A 25,435-nucleotide genomic window follows, 5' to 3' on the forward strand; every position below is an offset into this window, starting at 1 on the left:
ATTTGAGTTTGATTTGTGCATCTCAGTAAACCGAATAGCAAAAAAAGACAATAGTGATGCTGTTATACAGAGACAAATCTGAGACCCGGTGATATATGAGCACATTTTCATATTCAGAGCAGGAAGCACAAAAATAAAATAAGCAAATAATTTCTCACCAAACTCTGGAAAGTGTCGTCTGATGACATAATTTAAAGTACTAATGTTCTGGTTTCCAGTTGAAAGGATAATTCATAATTTCTCATTGTCATCAAATGATTGAGATGATCAAAACCAGAAACCTCAATCCATCGGTATTTCTTTCTGACTTCCCTGCTGTACTTGTGGCACAAACCAATATGTAAATCTTTAAAAAAGGGTCAAAACTACATAGTAGAAAAAAAGGTGACGTAGTTTCCTTAAACAGCAGGACACTAGTTTTCAGCAAATGTAACTGAAACAGGAGTTAATGGTGCCTTTGTTGGGGACTATTTTCAGCTGTGGAGTAATATGCATTTTGTGCACTATTGAGTATTTACAGCAGCAGGATTGTGTAATTGAGATAATTTCTTTGTTTTTGGAATAAACTACAGTGCTCGTGTTCATAGAATTTTGACAAAACTGAAGGTCAAGGAGGGAAAAGATTTATCTGACTACAGCTACATACACTGTTAGCAAGAGAAATTCTTTGTTGGTTTAGAAGTTTTCATGGAATTTGTTCACGATAAAAATAAAGAATTTCACCAGCTGTATCCTTTTAAGCAGTCAGATTTCTGTTTATGGTACAAAATCATTTTAATCATGTGCTTTAAAATCTGTTTCCACACTTCATTTTTCTACATGCCTCTCCAAGAACAGGCACAAACACAAAACAGGCTCAAAAGACACAAACACTGATAACATTTGCAAAACTTTTTTAAAAATGCAGTCTCCAATTTGAAAAAAAAAAAAGGAAAGCATTGTGTCATTTGTGGCTGAAAAAGAATGACAAACAGACCATTCACTCTTTCACTTCTCTCTCGAACCATCACCAGACATCCGACTGGGTTGTGTAACACTAACCACCGTTCATACACATACACGCACTGCTGCTGAACAAACACTGACACACGCCTCTTTAATGCACAGTGCCCCGCCAAACGTACACAACTTCATAAATTTACCCTTTTGTGCAGTGACAGTGCTGTGTCTGAGTGGTTTGCAGAAGTCTCTGAAGAAAAGATGCTTATTTGTCATTAAATACAGTATATTAAGCCTTTGTAGATGGGTGAGAGGTAAAGTATTTCTTAGCCAGAAAACTGGGTGTTGAATCACATGTTAATTGCCTGTGCAATATCATTTCCCTGTTCACTATCTCGTCTGCTCTCATCTTCCTTTTTCTTTTTCACAGTCACACATACAGTTGTTGCTTTTCCAATCAATGCCACAATGTGACCCATCAATCAAAACTATATGTATATATAGAATATATACACCACCTTTCATACAAGAAATGCACTGAAAGTCAAAAGACTTGGAGCAGCAAATTGAATCTCATTATTCATGTGTAAAAGCATAACAGAAAAAAGGAGAAAACAAATAAAATTAATGCAAAAAGATGTTAAAAAGAAACGAAAAGATTTCAATTTTACCAAATAGGAAGAAAAAAAAGGGTACAGACTGATAACAGTGAGACAAGAAGTGTCAGAATGTAGTTGAGGTAATGACTGTCGGTGATGACCAATGACGGTGGTCATTCTCATTATAGGTTCATTATTGACTTAGTTTGGCATGTTGCTTCCTCTGTCGTCCGCTGGGAACAGGTCAGATCATATGGCAACACATGGCCTCTCAGCATGAGATTTAACCCTTTTGTATGAGATTGTGCTCTATAAATAAAACTCTTCAAGTGGATTCATCAGTGGCTACTCGAAAAGAGGGACCGTATCTGCCTCGGATCTGTCTTCGTCTCCAGCTTGGTATCAGCATGTTTTCTTTGAGTCTGTTGTGCTCTTGTTTCAACTGGTGATTGAAGTTAAGTTGTTGCAGCTAAGACATTTTACAGTTTATGTGTCAGGATGTTATTTCTATAGAAATATGTATCTCATAAAAGCCTGTCAGCAGCATAATCTGATTAAGACTCAAATCAAAGTACAGGCTTTATTGCAATGTAGGGAAAAATGTTTTTTTAAAAAGACATAAAAACATACATTATAATATTTTCCCATAATGCAGCCTCTTTCTAACCAGTATTGCCAGCTGCTTAAGTTTTTACTTCTGATCTCTGATAATATGAACACCTCATCTTGTAGATTCCACCTGATATTCAAAAGGAGAGAAAATCTGCAATTTAAGATACATTTTGTTCCTAAATAAAAAAAAAATTCAGGCCAAGACTGAATCATGATCTTCAAACTGTATTTGTGCCTTTAATTCTGGGTTTCCAATTTAATATAGTTCTTCTTTAATGAGACCTATAGTGCAATAGTTCCTGTGCAGTGTGTATGTTTTAAGGGTGCCATCACTACATATGTTGCGCTAGTCGACTGTTAGTGCAAGAACAGTCAGACTGCCATCTGTTATTCAGCTGACATGTACAAAATACACACTGGTCTTCAAGAAGACATCTGGTAAATCGATACATCATAACATCCTGCATCCTGCTGCAGGCGACTCTCTCAAACATACATACTGGACATGTTGTACTTAACATAGACACATACAATTAGTTCTGACATTAGACAGTAGTTTTAGGGTTTTGAAATTCAACTGACAGCGACTGATAGCCTGGGAAAACTGGCTTCAGGTTGTAAAAACATTCCATCTCTCACTTCACAGAATACGGAGGCGTTTACGGGACTGCAATACTGTGAGGAACATGAAGTCACAGACCGGAAAGTTTGTAATGAGGAATTGATGATTTAGCTCAAGTGGTACACACGACCTGGGTCACACAGGGTCATCTGAGTATTTTCCATGAAAAGTCTTTTGTGGGAAACAACACACAATGATTATTTTATTTGGCTTTTGGTTGTTTGAAATAAATTTCAGTGACTTCAGATTGAGTTTGTAGATATGCTGCAAAGTTATGAGACTCTGGATTTCATCAGAATACTACTGATTTAACAGCTTAGTCTCCTTGTGTTAGTAAAGTTCAAACTTATTGTCCAAATTTGCTGAATTAGCTCTGAGCAACTTGCGTTTGAAGGGAAATAAATTCTACTTCCCCATCTGCATGTCTCAATTTCAAAATGACTAATCAGAGCAGTTCATTCAGTCTGTTGGATGTCGGTCAACTGTCAGTGTGATCTTGCTGAGCATTTGTAAATTTAATTATCTAAGTGACTTGACTCTCTTTCATATATTCATTTTCTCAATTGGTGACAGAGAAAAAGCAGATATATTGCTATATTTCTTGACCATATTGGTCTTTTTATTGTCTCTTGTCCAGTCCTATTTCCACTATCGCTCTTCTTACATGCTCTAAGTTTGCTACAGTTGGCATTTAGTCTTATTGAACCTTATTTCAACCCCTTGACTAACATCCCTTTTCTGTTTATTTTGGTTATAACATCTGTGCACCTGTGACGGATTTTTGTGCCACATCAGTTGACTCGAATTGTTGTGTTCATGGTATAAATGTGTGCAGATATTATTTAAATTTAGCAACACAGATGGTTTTTATGCTGTTACGTCAAAGGTGTGGTCAAAGATAATAGTAGCCAATGTTACATAGTTAAGTCGTCTTGTTCTCTTTTTCCCAGCAGTCCCTAATTTCTGTGAACGCTACAGTTCACTTGAGTTCAAACCCATAAACACTCTCATTTATTAAAAAAAACAAAATCAAGGAAGTCTTGCTGAATATTTGTCCTTAAGTGGTGCAGACAACCATGGAAAAAAATGAAAGCAATGCCTTAGTTTTTGGGAAAAAAACATGGAAAAAACTAAGGCAATGCCTTCATTTTTTCCCATGGTCGTCTGCACCACTTAAGGACAAATATTCAGCAAGACTTCCTGGATTTTGTTTTTTTATGTTTTCACCTGCTCTGCTAAAGAGCACCTGTTGCACAAGCCGACAGAACCATGCAGCGCTTCCTCCTCCTGTTGTGGAACTCTCATTTATTATTTTGTGTCTCACAAACAAACATTCACTTATATAAGAGACTTGTCAGCATGCAGCCTCTGAGGGTTTGTTAATATAAATCCAGCAGTCTGTTCAGTTCAGTAAAATAATATTTGAAGAATGACAGTGAATGCTTTTACTGTCAACAGACAAGACCAACCAACACAAGACAGTCTGGCCAAACAGGAAGATCTAAACCATCGTGTTATGGCTCATATTCTGATTTCCAGGCGTCAGCTCAGATCTTTGTTGACAGCTGCAGTGAGTGAAGTCGGTTCAAATCGATCATTCATGCTCGAATAAGCCATAAATGAAAAATAGAGGGGAGTGACTCAAAAGAAACATGACAACAGACAGTTCTCCTCTCTGTCAATAACCTCTGATATTGAAATGTATGTTAAAAATAAATAAATACTAAGAGTGATGGAGTCATGATGAGGCCAAAAGCAAGAGTACATAACATACTACAATGTTTTAGGTAAAGTTTTAAGGCCAGCTTGAAAACACAAATATGGAATCACTGTTTTTCTTCATGCCTCAGTCACTTGATGTCTTGGCCAGGACCCAAAACACAGCTAATACTTCCGTTGACAGTAACATGTGGTTTTCAACTCTTCGTATTCCAGTGAATATCTACAGTATTTATCTGGAACTGGGAGTTGGTCTCCTTTATTTTATTTAGAGAACTCAGAGGAATGATGTCTTAGCTCGTGTTTCAAAAATGCACTAGTTGTCCAGAGGTCTTACAGCTGTTCTTACCTGTATATTCTGAGCTGTACCATTGCATTGACATGGACACTCGAAATGTTAATGCTTTAGGTGTGATTGACAGAAAATGTGCCTCACATATGCAACTCTCTTGGCTTAATATGGGAAACCCAACCTTTTTTTTTTTTTGTCACTGACACCAGTTTGTGCTTTGTGATGTTTCTAGGAGGCTAATCGTGTTGTCCAACACTATGGTGTCCTAAATTTGTGACCACATCTTATCAGATGTACTCTGATGGGGAAATGGATGCTGTGCAGGAAACAACAATGCTGACAAATCAAATAAGAGAACAATACGAGTCTCATAAAATCCCAATTAGATGAGACACAGTGATACACACAAAAACCAGCCCTGTCTCTCTTCTTTATGTTTACCAATGTTTAATATCACTTAGCTGCAAACAGAATCGAAGATGTTTGCATGTTGTATAATTGGAACAATGACCATATGGTCAATTTATAGCAAGTATAGTCTCCTATAGTCTTTATAGTCTGTTGAAATGTACACATGGAGAATATTTTAAAGGTTGATTCCTGTATCATTAATGTATTTAAAAATCCTCACCAGAATTTTGTTCCTGGAAATTTTTAGAAGGTTTATACAGCATTTACATGTTTATCTTGGCAAGTAAACTTTACATAAAATAGTTGAACTATTAACTGAATACATAAAAGCATTGAGTCTGTATTTTTATAAAATTTTGCAGACTCTTGTGGTGGTGTCTGCTCAAACTTGGTAGGACATGGGTGGAACTTCAGCTCATGACATCTATTAATTAAATCCTGGCCATGCTTCACCACTGGCACTTACAAACTGGCTGTAACAGTACTGATTTACATTTTGAAGTCCATTTTTAGCAACTTGTGGTTTGGTTCTTTCACCACAGTTTACTGATGATGTCGTTTTAAGCATAAATATTGTTGCGCTGTGATATGGAACGGTGATTCAACTGTTGACAGAAATGTTTGAAGTCATTTTTAAGTGCATCTGCAAAGTCAGGCAGTGGTGGAAGAAACACTCAGAGCATTTACTTACGTGAAAGTACCAATAGAGCCATGTAAAAATGCTCCATTACAAGTAAAAGTCCCACATGAAAATTAAAGTATTAAAGTAAAAGTACTAAATCACTATTTGGTGGAGCTGTTAACAACTCAGACATCTGAAATGTGACCCCGACTACACACTGCTTTTTGTAAGACATCAAAAACCCAAAAGGTTGGAAACCACTGGTTTCATCTTTAACAATGTTTTATATTTTAAAAGCTTGTTATATTGTTGTGTCAAATGTTCATCTGAAAAGTAACCAAAGCTGTCAAATAAATGTAGAGGAGTAGAAAGTACAATATTTCCCTCTGAAATGTGGTGGAGTGCAAGTACAAAGTAGCTTAACATGGAAAGTACAAATACCTCGAATTTGTACTTGAGTAAATGTACTTAGTTACTTTCCACTACTTCTGAAGTTTTATGAAACTTCAGAAGACTTTTAAAGTATTCCCCTTGTGACCTTGGTTTAAAATGCTGACATATCAGGTTAAAAATAGATACATATATTTATGTTTTGCATCGCTCCCTTTACCCTGGTCTGGTGGGTCAAGGCTGACTGCGCGTGCGTGGCCCCGGCATGACTCTGGCTGTTGTGGCGCGCCGCAGTGGCAGGAACAGCAGTGAGTGTGTGAGAGGAGTGTGTGAGGACTGTGTGAAAAGTGTGTGAAGCCCACAGAGCTACTTTACAGCAGGTAGGTCCGGGACAGGATAAACTACGAGTTCAGACCACACTTGTACTCATTATTTGTGATATAAAACAGCTTGGAGTGCGTTCAGAGGGGTTTCTTTACTCTGGCTTTCCTTCACGCTGAACAGGTCTTTGTTGCTACACAGGAGAGGAAAGCAGCAGGACGGGTCTTGTGCCATGGCAGAGTCGCCAACTTGTTGATGTTGCCACTCAATTTTGTTGCAGTCAATCAAGGTAAGTTTACAGTTTTATGATTCCTCTTTCTCACTACGCCCCAAAGGAATGTAAAATCTCTAGCAAAGGTATTTATAACCAATCAAAACATAATATTCTCAGTGGGGATTAGCGTGTTCAGTCCATGTGGTGTCATTGTGATATCTTATTAAAGCATTATAGTTTTGTTGAGACATCTGAAACCTTGTCAAATGTATACAAGTCTCACCACAGTCAGGGAACAGTTGAAATGTTAATGAAACAAAACAGCAGGACGTTTCTGGTACTAAATAAACGCGCCACACACCCACCAAGCGTCATAAATGTCTGCTGTCATGATGGATGAAGGTTTGTATCCTGTGTGCAGCGAAGAACAGGTCATTTTACTGTGGTTATATTCTTGATAAGAGCTTGGCTGCCGTGATAACATCAGATTTGTTGCATCCCTTTCCTCTCAAGTGTTTTAATAAGGTTTAATGTTCTCTCTAAATCCGGGAGAGTAAAATAAACAGAGCCAAAGTGCTCTTGGGCAAGGCACTAATGCAAGCTACACAGCCTGCTGCAGTGCGCCGAGTTGTTACTGTGCACATACCAGGTGTGGGAACCACTGGACATACCAGGTGTGAATATGTGTGACGGCGTCTTGGTGAGGCTTGCAGGAATTAGTGTGACGTTTTGCAGAACTTCACCGAAAAAGGAAACGAAAAACATTTATTGTTGAGTCGAAAGTTTTGAACTGTAAAAATTGGGCCATAAAATCATACTGTGACACCGCCACAACTCCCATGAAGCTGGAGTACAGTTTTTCAGCTTGAGAAAAGGCATGAAGTCACAGATAAAAAAAATTTCTGCAGAAACCTGTTCATGTTCATAAATCTCCACAAGACAAATATTTTTCAGAATTTAATCTAAACTATATATCACTTTAAATTTGTTTGGAATGTTAAGAACATAACGGATTACTGTTATGAATCTCACAATCTTGATACATTTTTTTTCAAACCAGAATTTCCAGTACAGTCAGAGATGTTTGACAACAACCAGTGTGTCTGCAGAATAACCATTAGTCTCTATTATCAGTATCAGCCATCTGAGAAAACCCAGTACAGTGTTTCAAAATACTGACTTCACATTAATATCTCATTGCATCCTGCGCTGCAACAGCAGAGATGGTTTATACTTCACTGACTGAGAGGAAAAAGGCAACGTTACGGGGCATCGTCAAAGCAGGTAGTGACACTAAAAGACGTCCCATTAAGTGTGAGAGAAAGTGTGGGACATACAATACACAGCAGGCTATTATACATACAGTATTACCATTTACATCTATCTATGGCTGCAATTACTGATTATTTTCTTATCGATTTAGTTACTAATCGATTAGGTATTAGAAAATGTCAGAAAATGGTGAAAAATGGAGATCGCTGTTTCCCAGAGCCAAGCTGATGTCCTCAAAAGTCTTGTTTGGTCCAACTAACAGTCTACAACCCAAAGATATTCCGTTTATTATCATGGAGGACTAAAGAAACTAGAAAATATTCACATTTGAGAAGATGGAATCAGAGAATTTTCTTCTTGAAAAATGACTCAAAATGATTAATCAATTATCAAAATAGTTGGCGATTAATATAACAGTTGGCAACTAATCGCTTCATTGTTGCAGCTCTACATCTATACATCTGTGCATATAATAACTTCCCTTAAGACATAATGTGGATCATCTCTGCTGTTAATGAGAGATGTGAGTTTTTTTGCAATATTTTCTTGTTAAACACATTTATATGTCATTGTTTTCTCTATGCTTTTTATATGAAAGGGCACTAAGCCTAACTCCAGTAAGAAGACACATCACAGCATTAATAACCAACAATTTGGAAGGGCTGCCATCTGTAAAGACCTGGCGCATTCACCATGTGAGTTACCGTTACTGTGTTTTTAGTTAAGATTCCTTACTGCCAGACAGTGGTCAGGCTTCTGTGGGTGTTTTGTCTGTCTGACTGGGAACAGACACTGGTTTAGAGACTCACAGACACAGTCAGTTAGGTGATAGAGCAGCAGAGAGAGACAAAGTTGTTTACAGGACAAGGTTAAGTGCACAGTACTGAGTAAATAAGCAAAAGCCCAGTGGCTGCTATCCTAAAGAAACCGCATCATTTAATATGATCGATATCTCTGTCCTCTCTGGCCAAAGTAGGATTTAGAGGGACGACTCTAATAATTTGTCTTAATTGGGAACCATAGCGACCAGAGCTCATGTTAAAAAACTACAGTACTCCCCAAGATGGTCAGAGATGTATTGGGTGATCAGTCTATAAAGACATTTCTGTTGTTTGTCCCTTTCTTTTTTACTTTACTGACTCACTGCTTTCACCAGAGCTGCATTCACATCCCCTCTGCACCACGAACCCATGACAACAGCCACCGCAGGGCCCAGGCAAACTGCTACTTACCAGTCTGTTAAGCTTTTGATAAGCTTCTGCCTGACGAAAGGTGTGTATCAACACGTCACAGCAACTTGTTTGAAACAACATGTTTGTCTGTCAACACTTCGATCAACTAGTGACCCTTCAACACAAGTGCTTAGGAAGCCACAGAAGTAGAAAATATTAGTGTTTATGAGATGTTTTTGCATCTGCAACATGTATTTGTTGTGTATAATCCTAAACTAAATACGTATTTTAAGTTCCTTTTTATGAGTTTGTTACCATCACTGAAGGAACCTAGACCTCTGAATGTCCACCCACTTCTCTGATTTATTCAAATCTGTTTATTCCAGAAAACAGGTTCAACAAACTCCGAGTCAAACCTTGAACTCTGAGCTGATTAACCCCGAGATGGGAACCAGCTGATTGGAGTCAGTTCAATCAACTCTGACTTATGTTCACGCTTAGTCAAGCGTGTGCATGATGAATGAAAAAAGCCAAAAAAAGCTTCCAATACTATGATTCACACTGGCAACAGGTAAATAAAAGGCAGAGCCTCCATTTGAATCCACTGGACGTAGAGATATTAATGCATGTGTATGCCAACGGTGCACATTTATCTTTAAACAAAAGAACCTGAGTCAGAGCGAGAAGGGAAGGAGTGCTGTCCATTAATTCAACATTTACCAGACTTCCATTTCCTTAATAGATGATAAAGTGGTATCTGACTGTGTATCAGGCTTTAGCTACATTATATTTTAAATACGTTTGTTCAGCTTTAATCTGATGGGAGACAAGGAGGCAGCAGCTGAAGATGAAAAATATGGTCAAAGATTTGAAAAATATATAGATGAAAGACTTAGAGACATGTGTTTGGTTATTTGTACTTGAAAAGTACACATGTTTAGACATGTATTTTGTATTTTGGCTCAACAGCATTCAGTGATGCTGCTCCATCCTGCTCACTCAGAAATATTGATCCTACGTGTCTAAAGCTTCATACCGATTCTTTTCAAAATTTAAACTGAGATGACACATTATGTATAATGAACATTTCAGTGCAGGAGCTGCTCTAACAAACTGACAGCTGTCTTGTGTGCACAGAGTCACAGTGTTATGAAAGAAGGACATACAGAGGTTTAATTCTGAGCTGAGGGTAAATTCACGCTGTGTAGGCTAATATGTGAATCTGAGAGCAAAAACCACTGTTCAAACAAATGACTGATGGTGCATAAAAGCAGTAATGTTAGTACAGATACTCCTTGAGTAACAAACTAATATCCAACCAAGACTTTGATTCTGACAGACAGTAAACCTCCGCTAATTAATGAGCTTCGATATGCACTTTGATATGAACTGAATGAATGAAGAAATGTAACAGTGTGTCTGGCTCTATAAGACAGAAACTCAGGATTTGTTGCAGAAAACGTACCAGCGAGCAAGAGCTTCACAGAGTCAGTTACCTTGGTAACTGACCCAGAGTTTAAGTTAACTCTTTCTGGAACTGAAAACCCAGAGTTTCCCTCATCTCAGGGCTAACAAACTCAGAGTTTTCACTAAACCCGCTTTCAGGAATACACCCCAGGCGTTGTGCTCATGGCGCATTGATACCATATGGCAGAATAGAAAGATTCCCATGTTAAGTAGTGAGTGACGTATCCATCCACAGAAGCTGTGGTTGCACTCGCCAGGAGCGGTTAACATTTTTCACTCCGATCAGACAAATATGTCGATTCAGGAGTTGTTATTTTTGTAAGACTACTAACAACAACTTGAACAGCTGCATCAATCACATCCTCACTTGTCACCGTTTTACTGACACAATTTTTCAGTGTTCATGAATGAGACCAGTTACCGAGTAGTGAGGGCAAAACAAAACCCCATAAATGAAACCTAACGAAAGGTTGTTCACGTTAAATGCGTCCAGAATGAGGTTTCAGTGTATAAGTTTACATGCACACTAATATTCCACTATTATTCTGACTATGACAATATTCCAAATTTGACGCAGGTCATGTAAACAGCACATTCTGTTTGGATAATCCGAATTAGGCCTTATTCCAAATGTAGCATTTTCCAATTAAGACATTTGGAATATGCCAATATTATTTGGGTTTTAGCAGCATTCTTTGAACATGTATACAGCGCATTCGGAATAGGCATCTTAATTGGGGTTTTTACCGCTGTTTGCGACACACGGCCTTGCCTGTTTACCCCTGTGCAGGCAGAATGACATATGCTGGAGCAGGAAGGCAGACAGAGGAGAGGAATGAGAGGAGAGTGCAGAGCTGTTCAGGACGGGCTGGAAAGTGCGCCTTCCCCACGTCAGGGGTGGAGGGGATTGGTAATTATCTTGACTGATGTGACGATTCGGTGTGATGCAGCAGTGTAGTAAACACCATGGGACAACCTAGGTACTGGATGTGCCTGTAACTATAAATTTATTATACGAGTCATATCAATATCACTTATAAATATCAGGCAGCAGCTCACTAATGGTTTTCACCTTGCTGGTGTACTTCACACCTACAGAGATCTTGTGATTCCCGTTCCCACTGGAGCAATATTGAAAACCCTCTGCATGTAAATGAGAATAGATAGTGGAATATTCATTTTCATTAGCCATGTAAACAGCCTAGTAGGAATATTGTCTTTGTTGGAATAAGGGCAAAAACCAGAATATTTTGTGCATGTAAACGTATTCATTGATCAATGCCCGACTATTCTGTCTCTGTAATGACTCAGAAAACACAGAACCCAAAAGCATGAATTCAGAGGCAGTTAACTGAGTGTCCAATATCTTTAATCAAGTCCAAAAAGCGGGCAGGGGTCAAAAAAACAGGCAGACCGGCAGATCAGGCAGACAAAACTGAGGGGAATAGAAAAAAATATTTTAACCGGTAATCAGGCAAGGTATCAGGCAGGGAATTGCTGGAAAGCTAGGCATAAAACTCTAGACAATCTGACAGAGGGTAAGTGAATCTGGTATATGAATGATTGACTGAAGAAGATCATGAGATATAGGCGTGGAGATGGGTGGGGGAGCTCAGGTAAGGGGAATAAAGTGATTGCAGGGCAGATGGGAGTGGTAGGATCTCTAACAACAGAAGAGTTAATGGTCACAGGGCAAAAAGCATAAATCACAGTCTCTATAAAGGTGAACTCATGACAGTCTCAGTATATTACTTACACTCTGCTTTTGTTAGAGCTGTGTGTGGCAACCGCTTGACAACAATCACACACATGAGTCTTGTGTCACACACCTGATGAAATCCTTAGTCCAAATCCTTACAGCAACGTGCATCAACACGTCTTTGTCTACAAGTTACGGCAAATTATTACTTAGAAAGCGCTGTGTATTGTCATCAGCAGCTGTGTGTGTGATCCATATCACTTTGGAATGCGCTCGTGTCCATCTGTACTTTTTCAGTGGAGAAGATGTAACTGTTTAAACATTTTTAGATTCTTCCAGAAGGGATTTACTACACTAGATTCATGCATAAAGCACTCTCTGTAGCCATGCAATAATGCCCATATTTGTACTTAAACGTTTTGCACTTTTTCTGTGAAAGTGAAACAATCATTACGAACATCATTTTTCCCAGAATACCAAGAAAGGAGGATTAGCTCAAATGCAGGCTGCTTTCTTGGCAAGATGGCATGCGCTCTCTGAGAAAGTTTTTAAGTTGTTTATTAGGACAGTTGACTAATTGCAGTTCAGCCTCATGTAACAAACAAACATGCAACAAATTGTTTTATTCTCTTCTTGACCACACAGCAAGCAGTGTGCTTGTGTCAAACACCAGCCTTTCTCATCAGCCAAGTATTTATTTATGGTGCAGCTGATTAGTTTAATCATCTGCACCATAATGGCCACCAGGCCTGTCCTCAGGATTGATAGACTCTTATTAGTGTGACCGTATTATCTAAGATAATTAGTAAAATGTTTTGTTTCTTTCCTAATCTAGACAAACAGCTGTGATGTCTGCAACATGCAGTATGTTTTGTCCGTGCAGTTGCATCTACATTTGTTGGGAAAATTAAATAATATTTGCTGTTCAGCAAAGAGGATGTTTATGTTTTCGTGCTGACATGTACAGTGTTGCTTGAAAGTTCATAAACCCTTTAGAATTTGCTCTATTTCTACATAAATATGAGCTAAAACGTGATCAGATTTCCATTCAAGTCCTAAAACTAATAAAGAGACATCAGTTAAACAAATGAGACAAAAGCCTTACAGTTTTTCATTTATTTATTGAGGAAAATGATCCAATGTGTTGGAGTCGGGTGTCACAATCAAGGGTGAGTCTGGGAGGCCCTGCCTTATTTAAAGAAGAGAAATCTGGGTCTTCACTGTGAAACTCTGAGCTTCACAACACAGGTTTGTGGAAGTGTGTCATGGCCCAAACAAAAGAGATTTCTGAGGACCTTAGAAGAAGAGTTGTTGATCCTCACCAAGCTGGAAAGGGGTACAAAACCATTTCTAGAGAGTTTGGACTCCACCAGTCGACTGTCAGGCAGATCACGTACAAATTGAAGACATCCAACACAATTGTTACCCTACGCAGAAGTGGTCGAACGACAAAAATCACACCAAGAGCAGGCATGTAATAGTCCAGGAGGCCACAACGGACCCCAGGGTAACATCTAGGAAACTAAAGGCCTCTCTTGCAGTGGCTACAGTCGATGTTAATGAGTCCACTATCAGGAGAACATTGAACATCAATGGTGTACATGGCAGAGTTGCAAGGAGAAAGCCACTACTCTCCAACAAGAACATTGCTGCCGTCTACGGTTCGCTTAAGACCACATGGATAAACCAGAAGGTGATTAGAACAATGTTCTGTGAATGGATGAGACCAAAATTGAAATTTTTGGCTTGAATGAGAAGCATTATGTTTGGCAATGAGCAAACATTGCATTCCAGCATAAGTTCTTTCTCCCATCTGTGAAACATAGTGGTGATAGTATCATGGTTTGGGCTGCTTGGACAGCTTGTAATCATTGATGGAGCTATGAGTTCTGAGTTGTACCAGCAAATTCTACAGGAAAATGTCAAGGTATGAACTGAAGATCAGCAGAAAGTGTGTCATGCAGTAAGACAACAACACTAAACGCATAAGTCGTTCTACCAAAGAACGGTTAAAGCAGGAGAGAGATAATATTTTGGAATGGCCGAGTCAAAGTCCTGACCTTAATCCTAAAGAAATTCTGTGAAAGAACCTGAGGATGTAGTTCATGCAAAGAAACCCACTAACATCCCTGAGTTGAGACTGTTCTGTAAGGACGAATGTGCTAAAATTCCACCAAGCTGATATGCAGGGCTGATAAACAGTTACTGGAAACTGTTTGGTTGAAGTTATTGCTGCAAAAGGGGGTCACGCCAATTACTGAAAGCAAGGGTTCACATACTTTTGCCTCCCACAAATATGTAAGATTGGATAATTTTCCTCAATAAATAAATGAAAAAGATGAAAGAAATGAAAACTTTTTTGTCTCACTTGTTTAATTGGGTTCACTTTATCTAGTTTTAGGACTTGTGTAAATGTCTGATCATGTTTTAGGTCATATTTATGCAGAAATACAGAAAATTCTAGAGGGTTCACAAACTTTCAAGAAGCACTGTACTTGCATATTTTGTACATGCAAGTCTCTATATTCGTCTATTTGTCAGACAAGTGTATTTAGCCTGTTTTCGTGTGTGTGTGTGGTTTCTGTATATTTATGTCTGCAAACCTGATTGTATGGTGCAGTCTTTCATGTGTGATATTGATTTTTGTTTACTTCCTTTTCATTGTGTGTGTTATTTTTCAGATTTTTTACAGCCAAAGAATGAGTGTGAGTGAGTGAGTGAGTGAGTGAGTAAAGAGCAGTGGTCATGAACAGTCTAAGAGTATTTAGACTTAAACTTTCTCCTCAGCTCAGCAACTCTTCTCTGTTCATTTACATCTGCTGCTCTGTGTTTATTACAGAAACAGAGCATCTGTGTTTACAGTATACAGCATGTGGTTTTATATGTCTTTATCTGTCAGTCACCAGTTAGATTAGTAGGGGATTAGATTCCCTACAGTGCAACTCTGAAGCCAGCCAGAGATACAGAGAACCTGCCACAGCCAATGAAACCAAATTATTGTGAGTCTGTGTGTGTGTGTAGCTGGAGTGTTGTTTTTATCATATTTGACTGTATTATTTACATTATACTTTTTGCACATAGCCTTGTCATATTTGGTTTTGTATGTGTTTAGAGCACAACAACTCTTTGTTCCATGATTTTCTTTAGTGCTCAAGCAATCAGGCAATTTATCAGTTGTGTGTGTACATTACAGAGAGAAAAAAGGCTGCAACTAATGATAACTTTCCTTTTGGATTAATCTGCAGATTATTTTCTTGATCAATTGATCACTGGTAAGAGTCAGGTGTGTTGCTTTGCTTGACATACCGTCTAAAACCAAAAAATATTCAGAATACTATTATAATAATATTATCGTATATAAGAAAACTGGCAAATATTCACATGTGAGACATTGAGACAAAAATGACTATCAATTGATGAATAGACTACTTGATTGATCGAGAGTCATAGCCAGGCTCTGTTGCCTGCTGCAGATATTGACCTACTCTGAGCTCTCTCACGCTCTCAGTCATGACACCGTAACCAGGGTTCAAAAGTCCTCATGCTACCAAATCCACATGCTGAATAATCATTAAAACTTTATGTAGGGTAGTTTGATTTACAACCCTGTTATGGTCAGTCATTAATCTGCTATATTTGTCCTGGGTTGCCGGAACATTCGAGCATTCATGGATTATAAATAATCTTGTGTAACCTTCAGTTCTGCCTCTTGGCAGGCCTGAGGGGTGAGAGTATGCAGCAGGGCGTCTCTCTTGTCAAAGCATGTGTGAGAGAGATAAACAGAGTGCAGAGTGTTGCTGTCAGTGACTGGTAACTTAACTCCTTTGGGCAGTGCTGTGGGTATTTCCTTCTAAATGACCTGTCATTTGGTGCTTTTTACAGCAGGCAGCATGCAGGGGAATTAGCTCAAATGGTAGAGCGCTCGCTTAGCATGCGAGAGGTAGCGGGATCGATGCCCGCATTCTCCAAGGTCCTTTTTGTCTGTGGACAATTGAAGTAAAATGCAATTTTAGCATTTACATTACTACTGTATAACGTATTGAATATTTGAAACTCTCGTCTTGCTCAAACAAATAGTAAGAAGTCTAACTGTACTGTACTACAAGATACAACCACCACATTCTCTAAGTAGTTGTTTGAGTTGATGGTAAAGTCAACTTATTTGTCTACTTTGCCATCTATTAAAACTTCCCATAGAAAGGATTCGAGGAGAAGATGTATGGACAAGTTTCAGGAAACCTGCCAATCTACCTACAATTATGTTGGCAGAAAAATCTGCACTGAGTCACAAAGCAAAAGTGGGTGACTCCTTCACAACCATAATGCAAGAGCCAAATAGCCATTGCAGGATTACATGTTAGTGAGTAATGTTCAAATTAGTGTTTGCTGTCAATGTCATGATGGAGTAGACATCTGGCATAAAGTGTCTAAATTACAACTTCCATTTTCATGTTTGGAAAATCAAGTCTAAAAATAACTTTGTGTCTTCCTTTTGTGTCACTTTGCCTTAATTATTTTCTGACATAATTGTGTTCGAGAGAGGAGTATTTTTATTATTACTTTAGCCAATGTAAGCCTGGTTTATATTCATGCATAAGGGTGTCATTTTACCAACAACCAGATATCTGATACATCTCTGTAAATACACAGAGGGCTAAAAATGTAATCACAGGTATTAGCCACGCATACATGGCAAGAACTAAGAGCTTTTTTTTGCTTGCATTGAACAGTGAAAAACACTTATACGCCTCAAATATGCTGACTACAAATATTTACTCTGGAGTCATTCCGGTGATCTAAATCTGGTAAAATCAAAAGTTGTGATTCCTAAATGAAACGCTTTTTTACCATTTTGCTGAAGATTTGTTGTGGTCTGTCTGTGTTCGTCTGTTATATTGCTACTAAACTGAGAGCAAATCCCGATTAGGAAATAGATATAGCCTGGAGAGTAGCTGTGAACAAACACCACTCAGAGCTGTCTGAGTACTGTTTGCTCTCGAAGGTAAAAATTGGAAACATGACCATATCTGACACACGCTAAAGATTTCGGTGCGTTCTTTGGCATGCATTCATATTTATACTCTTCTATATACATTTACACCAGAAACATGTGTGAACATGTGAAATGTGAGTCTGAAGTGTGTATCTGTTTTCATTGAATAAATATTTTAATTTTAACCCATTAAAGATAACCAATAAAAGTCAGTAGTGAACTATGGCTTATTAACTGGTAACTAATATTGTTTTTAATTACATTTTGCTCGTGTTACAAATTTTAGACATGTTTTCAACTGTTAAAGCATGTTTGACTGTAACAGGATGAAGCTTGTTCACGTTTTCGATGAGACCAACTTCAAATAATCCAACAAATTTTGTGACAGCTGTAGGAAGCACTAAAGAACGTGCATGCTTCAATGTGCAGTAAATTACGATGGAGGCCGCGAATCTGTGTCTAACATTACCATCAATGATAAAATAGATCAGAAAGAGTTTTATATATCTGTTTGCCCCTTTCCCCTAATTAATCTAAAAAGAATTTGACACTCAGCAGTTCATTAATTCTTCATAAACAGTATCCTCCTCCAGTGATATGTGATCATTTCCTCCACAGTGCCAGTTGTAATAAGGAGCAGATATTCAATATGGGACTCAGGACTGGAAGATACTGTTTCAGTTGGCAGAACTCAGCTGTTATTCCCACTTTGCCTTGTAGACCAATGATTTGCTTTCAAGGGCTTGTTTAAAGCATTTTCTTTTTTTGGAGACCCTCAAGTGTAAAACTAGACAAAGGAGACCTGCTGGTGAGCTGTTTGGTTCTTTACTACAGCAAATAATACGTTCTGTGTCATGTCTGTGCCTTGTTCTAAAACATTTTCACCACTTTCAAAGTGACACATCTTCCCACACAGGACACACAGTCACCTCAGCTGTGGTTTAAACATATGGAAAGTTACAGTGTGGATTGAAGCAGACCAAAAAAGGGAAGTGGTTATTTCAATAAATCCTTGGATATTGGGCGAGCCTGCACATGCCCCTATTCACTCATCATCTTAAGAAACACAATACTTTTGATAGAGATGGTGAGTTACGGGCTTAATCAGACATCACTTTTTAAAATGCAGTGCTCTAAGAAAGCTTAGTGATTTGAATGACTGTCATGACATCATTCACATCAAGAAAGTTCAAGCTAAAATCTGAATTACAGTTTAAATGAGTCAGCAGCAAATAAAATGTCAGTGCACTTTTTTCAAACCTTTTTTATCCCTCGCTAGCTGCTCATTGGTTGAGTGTAAAGAAACGTTTTATGGTCTGTTGGCACGCTGCTCTCTCCCCCTCCAATCCTCCAATTACTCTACCAGGAATTATGAAATCATGCGTCACTGTTGTTCACAACAATCTGTACGTGCACACACACACACACATTCTGAAACACAGCTTTTTTTTCTAAAAACACCCAAACACATTTTTAAGCGGTTTCACGAGACACGACACATGTACCCACTCTTACACAAACTGTATGCATACACGCAAGGGTTTTTAGCTGAAAGGGAATTAGTTGTGAAATGCCATGAATCACAGTCTGTCAATGCTCTGGAGGAAGTGGCTTAAGCCAATCACTTACCCGCCCACATGCTGCCATGAAGGAAATGGATATGATTGATGTTGGCGGTGGAGGCAGCAATTGCAGATTGTTGATTAATCTCTGTTTCTGACAGACAGTGTGAGTTGTGAGTGGGAGACCAGACAGTGTGCAGTGGTTTTCATTTCAAAACTTCCAGCTGTCCAGTTTGTACTTGTTATGAAATGATGGAAGGACTGATGTAATGAACATAATCTGATGGGTTGGCTCTCAAATTGTCACCACCATTGGATTTTTTAGTAATACTCCAGCTACTACTAATTACACAGTAACCACCCTGCAACAATGAGCACAGGTGGAAAGTAATAAAGTAAAATTATGAGGTAGTAGAGTTACTAAATACTATAGGCTACTTTTAGTCTGTTACATTCATCAGATAGCTGTAGTTATTGTGCAGATTAAATTAACTTTACAACATACAACAAACCACCTCCAACCTTTTTTACTTGTGAGCCCTTTAAAAGAAGCAATGTTTACATGCGACCCTTCGTCACTGCTTGCAGATATCTACTGCTTGTGACCACCGGATAGGTTTCATTTTTCTTGTTTAGAGGCCTGAGGACATGAAATTATTCAGTCAAGGAGAAGAAAGAAACCACAATTGTGTAGAAGAAACCAGAAAGATTAGAGGAAATCCTTTAATGACCTTGTGATTGCTATTTCTACTCCAAATAAGGGCTCACAAAGCATTGAGGCTTGTCAGAAGGTCATTTACTCATAAACTCATGTAACCTGAGGATAAAAATATGGGCTTAGCTCACAAGGTCTTGGACTAAAAGTCCGGTGTTGACAGGTCTCAAGGTTACTGCTTCACTGAGATGTTTGAAATATTGATGGTGTAAATCAAACAAAACTGATTGCTTGCGCCCTCTGGTGGAGGATTTCTGTTTGTCTTTCTACTGTATCTTTGTGAACACTTGATCACACATTAATCACATGGCACTTGAAAAATATTAATTTGCGACTTTTTCTATAGTTAGTAACTGGTTTGGTATTTGTGATATGTGCTACATTTTGTGCAGTAACATCCATAAAAATTAAGTCAGTTTAAATGCATACAGACATATTGCTGGAAGCTCAAAATGATCTTTCACTATCACATTCAATGGTCCATACATCATCACGCTTGTTGATTTTGATTCAGTTATTATATTAATGTTATCAAAGTTAAACCTCCTTCATGTCTCTCCTTGTCTCTCCTGCAGAATGTGAAGATGCCACATTCTGTCGACTACTTCCCTACAGAAGCTCTCGTCTCGAAACCCTTTTCCTTGGACTTCTTCTCTACCAGCAACCACACCACAGAGCCATACACAGCAGACGGATTACTCCCCAGGATCAGCAACATCAGCGGGCATGGTGTCCTTCGCTGCACCTACAAGGAGGACTTCAAACGTATTTTACTCCCTGCTGTGTACAGCATTGTCTTCCTGCTTGGCCTTCCTCTCAATGCTGTTGTCATACTGAAGATATGGAGGACGCGACCCAATCTGTCCCGCACCAACATCTATATGCTAAACTTGGCCATAGCCGACTTCCTGTATGTGATGTCACTTCCCTTGCTCATCTACAACTATGCCAGCCATGACTACTGGCCCTTTGGAGAGTTTGCCTGTAAACTGGTCAGGTTTCAGTTCTACAGGTGAGGTTGACTGTCTGTTGGCTAATTATTTCTGTAACTTTTCAGTGAAATGAGAAAACTTTCTTAAGGTCTCAGTATGTTTCAAAGGAAGCTTTTAGACAAGCTCATCCAGCATGTCATCAGACCATGTTTAAAGGCAAAACTTTTTATATCTTTTTTGAAGGGCTGCTACTATAAATAGCACAAATTCGGAAAACAGTGCACACCTTTGGACAGTCTCCTCAAAGGCATTTGTTGTGTTGCCATCACTTGTACATGCAAAAAGTTGAGCAAAAAGTTCAAACCTCGCCTGCTTTCTTGCCTCCTCATACCTGGTCAGTGCATGAAGTGGGTGATTATTTTCAGTTTGCAAAGTTACAAGAATCCTGCCGTGGGAAAGATGTGGGAATAAGGAGTTCAGATGCTGTTAGATGATCCGACAAGCACTTTGTTTGAAGCATACTGAAGCTTTGAAGTTTTTCACTTTTTCCCAAATTAGTTACCTCCAAATATTCTCCATTTGTGACGATGTTTTAGTGGAAGAATCTTATACATCTTAACTATTATTTTATTGAGCAAAAAGTATGACTTAATTTCAACTTTGGCCTGCTGTTTGATAGATCATCATATCTGAAATGTGATATCTACAATATAGTGCGGTACAAGAGAATACAGAGTAATAAGATATAATTTAACAGTGTTTTCTTTCTTGTTTTAGTAATCTTCACGGCAGTATCCTCTTCCTCACCTGCATCAGTGTGCAGCGCTATTTGGGTATTTGCCATCCTCTCGCAATGTGGCACAAGCAAGGTGGGCGGAGGATGGCGTGGTCTATCTGCGGAGGGGTATGGCTGGTGGTCGCCATCATCTGCGCTCCAACGTTTCACTTTGCTGCAACGGGAATCCAGCGAAACCGCACGGTGTGTTATGATTTAAGTACACCGAAGCATTCTGTGGACTACTACCCCTATGGCATGGCTCTGACCTGCCTCGGCTTCTTGTTGCCTTTTATGGGTGTGATGGTGTGCTACTGCCGGATGGCCCACATCCTCTGCCGCCCGGTGTCCTACCAGGGTGTCTCCATAGCTACCGGGGAGAAACGAGACAAGGCGGTGAAGATGATCATCGTGGTGGCGACAGTTTTCTGCATAAGCTTTCTGCCATTTCACCTCACCAAGACCATGTACCTGGTGGTGCGCACGCTGCCGAACGCACCCTGCGAGATGAGAAACATGTTCTCAATCATCTATAAGAGCACCAGGCCGTTTGCCAGTATGAACAGCTTTCTGGATCCTATTCTGTTCTACTTCACCCAGCCACGCTACCGGAGGAACACCCGAAGGTTTGTGCTCAGAGTCACCACCCTTAGGAGCAAAGGCACCAGTGTGTGACCCAACAAACAATCAGCAGAACCAGTTGTGGATCCCATGATGCTGCAAAGTGATACAAGAACTGGTTTCTGATGTCTTTCAGGTTTATACCTACTATTTGCTGCAAAAGGTTAAAAAATTGAGAGGCATTGGCAAATCAAAAGGCCTTCTGAAATGCTGTGTGAAGGCTGTAATCTTGTATATGAAAGGTAAACATAGACTGCAAAAACAAGGAGAAACACCGCAAAATGAAATGAAAATCTGTATTCTCCTACGTGCATTATCTTGAGTTGCTGTTAACCATCACAGCCATCACAGACTATGGGTGTAATTTTATCAGGGGAAGTCAGGCATTTTTGGCACCGCAGAATAATTTGTGTTGTCTTGATCACATAATTATCGTGGCGATTAACACTGTAAATGCTGATGATTCCGTCAGAAGACCAGGGCACTCTGACTCATCCTGCATTGTCACTGTTATCTGGCAAATGTTTGCTTTCAGTCCAAGTTGTGCACTAGGTCATAATGTAGAAGCTTTTTTTTTTTTTAATATGTTTGTTTTTTTCTATATTTTTTCTCTGTCACTAAGCACTGTGAACTGTACAGTAAAATGTAATGTATAATAAGGTGACCATATGTGTGATATGGAAGTGGAGACATTCAGAAGTGAAAGAGAGAACACAATAATTTTTGGGATAAAATCCACTATGGCTCTAAGTCATGAAAAATGCTCAATGCGATGTTATATGTTAATGACTGCATGTTAAAATTACATGAAGTTCTTGTAAAAGGAGTTTTTGTTTGGGGTTAAAATGTCCCACAAAACAGAATTGCAAAAACATATATGAATATAGTGAGAGCAAGACTGAAACTGAAAAAATATGTGACTTTTTATATTACACTTTCATCACATGAAGGTTTTTACTGATTTTTTTTCTTTCCCCCCTCTAAATAAGTCAGACTATATATTTTAACTTCCTTTCTCAGTTGCAGGGCTTGTTGTTGCATGTTTTCACCACCGGGTGGTGTGTGCACACCACTGCTTTAACCTCACTGCACTGACATGCGGCTCTTTTCTAAAAAAAAAAAAAAAATACAAAAACAAACTTAAATTTTTTTTTTTTTTATTAAAACAGTATCCAGAAAGGATTACAACTCAACCACTACAATTAAAGACAAACAGATGCCAGCAAAATTGATAAGTAATCCTGCTCTTGCCATGGAAAAATAGGCCATAAATTTCCTCCCACATGTCTGTAAAATCTTCATTGAAAAGTTTGTGCCAACATTAATATATTTTTTTATATCAAAATCCTTATCAGATGCATTAGGTGAGTAGAAGGAAGGAGAAATGCAATTTGTAGACTTTGGAGCGGGGTCTAAATTAAGGCTCCACTTCCTGTGAGTGTGTGAACCTTTCCCAAGAAATTTCAGATTTTTTTCCCCCCCAAGAAATCACATCTGCTGATACAAGTGTAGTGTTACAGAAATAGAAAATACTGTAAACAATAGAGAATAGAGACAGCCATGAGAAGGAACTGTGTACTTGTAAAGAGGTACTCTATGAACTGTACATGTGTAATGTGGTACTTTGTATCATGGCCTCCACTTGATAAAAATTTAAATTTTGTCTGATGAAGAGACAGAACTTTTAATGTTAGAATATTTAAAATGAAACAAAAGGGTGTGAATATCTTTAAATAACAGATAGTTTTGAAAGCCTGCTGAAAGTAAAAAGTGAATATTTTATGTGTGACTATGACAACAACTTTGATACAAATTTAAATAAAGCCAGGCAATGGCTCTTAACCTTATCCTAAAGACAGTCTATACAGTGGAGATTTCTCTATTTCTCATTGAGTTATACCAAGTAACTGAGTTACTGATTTTTTGATTTTGTACATGTAAAGTTCATGAAATGAACACCAAAGCAGACTGCATTGTAAATGGGCTTCATGACGTGTTGTAATGTTAATTTAACAAAATTCACACTTGAATGTTGTTCTAGCATCAATGTTTAGTTTTGCACGCTATCTTTCTGACACAGTTTAAAAAAAATTCTGTTATGATTTTTTTTAATATCACTGCCTCTCATGTCCAGATTGAACTTTCTTTGATCCCCTTCTCTTCGCCTTTCATCCTGACCTTCTCCAGTACTTAAAGATTTCTATCTTTTCATCATTGCTTCCGTATTGCTCTTTGAACTGTGCCTTATGATGTCTTGACACTGCTGCAGAAGTCTTATTAGTAGATCTCTGATGTAGGCATTGAAATATACAGGTAATTATGTCATTTAGCTGATACACAACATAAATTAATTCTGATTGTAATGTGTTTCTGAGATGGTTAGTTTAATGCCAAATATAATAACTAACAGACTATAGTGTCTCTCAGTCCATAACTTAGACCAGAGTCTAATGTTAAAATTTAACATCCAAATCATACTGAAATGACAAAATGAATCCTTAATTCAGATTATTTTTAAATTAATTCAACTCACCAACAGCCTTTTGAAATCTGGTCATTGAAAAGCTTGCAACAATAATGAGTTCTGCACCTACGAGAGGGAAAACATTGTGTATATTAGTTTAATGTGAATACAATTTTCACCTCAATATGAGGTCATGTGCTTAAAAATGTTAGGAACTTCTTAATATGTGTGTGTGTGTGTGTGTGTGTGTCTGTGCAATATACATAATAAGTAATGTAGTGATATACTGTATGTTGTGCTTTAAGCTTCAGCTAAAACAAGAGTTTACATGTTTTTTCCCCACATCTGTCTGGAGAGTCATACGTGTGTGTGGTCACTTTAGAGAATTCAGACGTCTGTGCATTGTGCCAACATATTTGTGTCAACCAGTGTTATTTAGAAGAATTCTTTTGTAAAATACTGTAACATGGAGTAGAATCAGGTATAGAATTATATTTTTGTTACATAATTATTTTAATGAAAAAGTAACATTTATGTTCTTTATATTTTTGTTATTTTAAATTATGCAGCCCTCTTGCATTGCCTGTGAAAATGATGTCATAATGTAAAATTAATGGTGATTAAAAAATATCATGAATGCTTTCACTTCATTCAGACAAAGATCATTTTGTGTATTATATTTCTGGTGGTTCAAACTGGTGGTTTCTGGTGGCTCCATGTCCTCTCCTCTCTGTCAGAACTAGGGCAGCAACTAATGATTATTTTCATTATTGATTCATCTGGTGATTATTCTCTCGATTAATCGATTAGTTGTTTGGTCCAGAAAATGTCAGAAAATGTTGAAAAATGTCCACAATCCAAAGATATTCAGTTTACTATCATAGAGGACTAAAGAAAATGGAAAAATTCACATTTTCAGTAGCTGGAACCAGAGAATTTGGACATTTTTTCCTTAAAAAATGACTCAAAACAATGAATCGATTAATTTAATAGTTGGCAGCCAATTGATTAATCGACTTATC

At 38.2% G+C, this 25,435-nt stretch overlaps 1 protein-coding gene and 1 non-coding gene across 5 annotated transcripts; both read left to right on the forward strand.

The window, feature by feature from the left end:
- Nucleotides 1–6,471: 6,471 nt before the first annotated feature.
- On the forward strand, nucleotides 6,472–25,052 carry LOC137185996 (P2Y purinoceptor 3). 4 transcript variants are annotated; one of them, XM_067594588.1, is made up of 5 exons: nucleotides 6,472–6,586; nucleotides 6,711–6,816; nucleotides 9,170–9,285; nucleotides 20,197–20,633; nucleotides 21,331–25,052. In XM_067594588.1, the coding sequence occupies exons 4-5, from the start codon at nucleotides 20,206–20,208 to the stop codon at nucleotides 22,001–22,003; spliced, it is 1,101 nt and encodes a 366-aa protein (XP_067450689.1). In that variant the 5' UTR covers nucleotides 6,472–6,586; nucleotides 6,711–6,816; nucleotides 9,170–9,285; nucleotides 20,197–20,205; the 3' UTR covers nucleotides 22,004–25,052. The 4 variants fall into 4 exon arrangements, with proteins under 4 accessions (XP_067450689.1, XP_067450690.1, XP_067450687.1 ...); XM_067594589.1 differs by having other exon boundaries at nucleotides 6,729–6,816; XM_067594586.1 differs by lacking the exon at nucleotides 9,170–9,285.
- trnaa-agc (transfer RNA alanine (anticodon AGC)) lies at nucleotides 16,247–16,319 on the forward strand. The gene has a single exon. It is a non-coding gene; the product is annotated as a tRNA-Ala (tRNA).
- Nucleotides 25,053–25,435: the final 383 nt, after the last annotated feature.

The sequence above is a fragment of the Thunnus thynnus genome, chromosome 7 (genome assembly GCF_963924715.1).
Source record: "Thunnus thynnus chromosome 7, fThuThy2.1, whole genome shotgun sequence".
NCBI classification, from domain to species: Eukaryota; Metazoa; Chordata; class Actinopteri; order Scombriformes; family Scombridae; genus Thunnus; species Thunnus thynnus.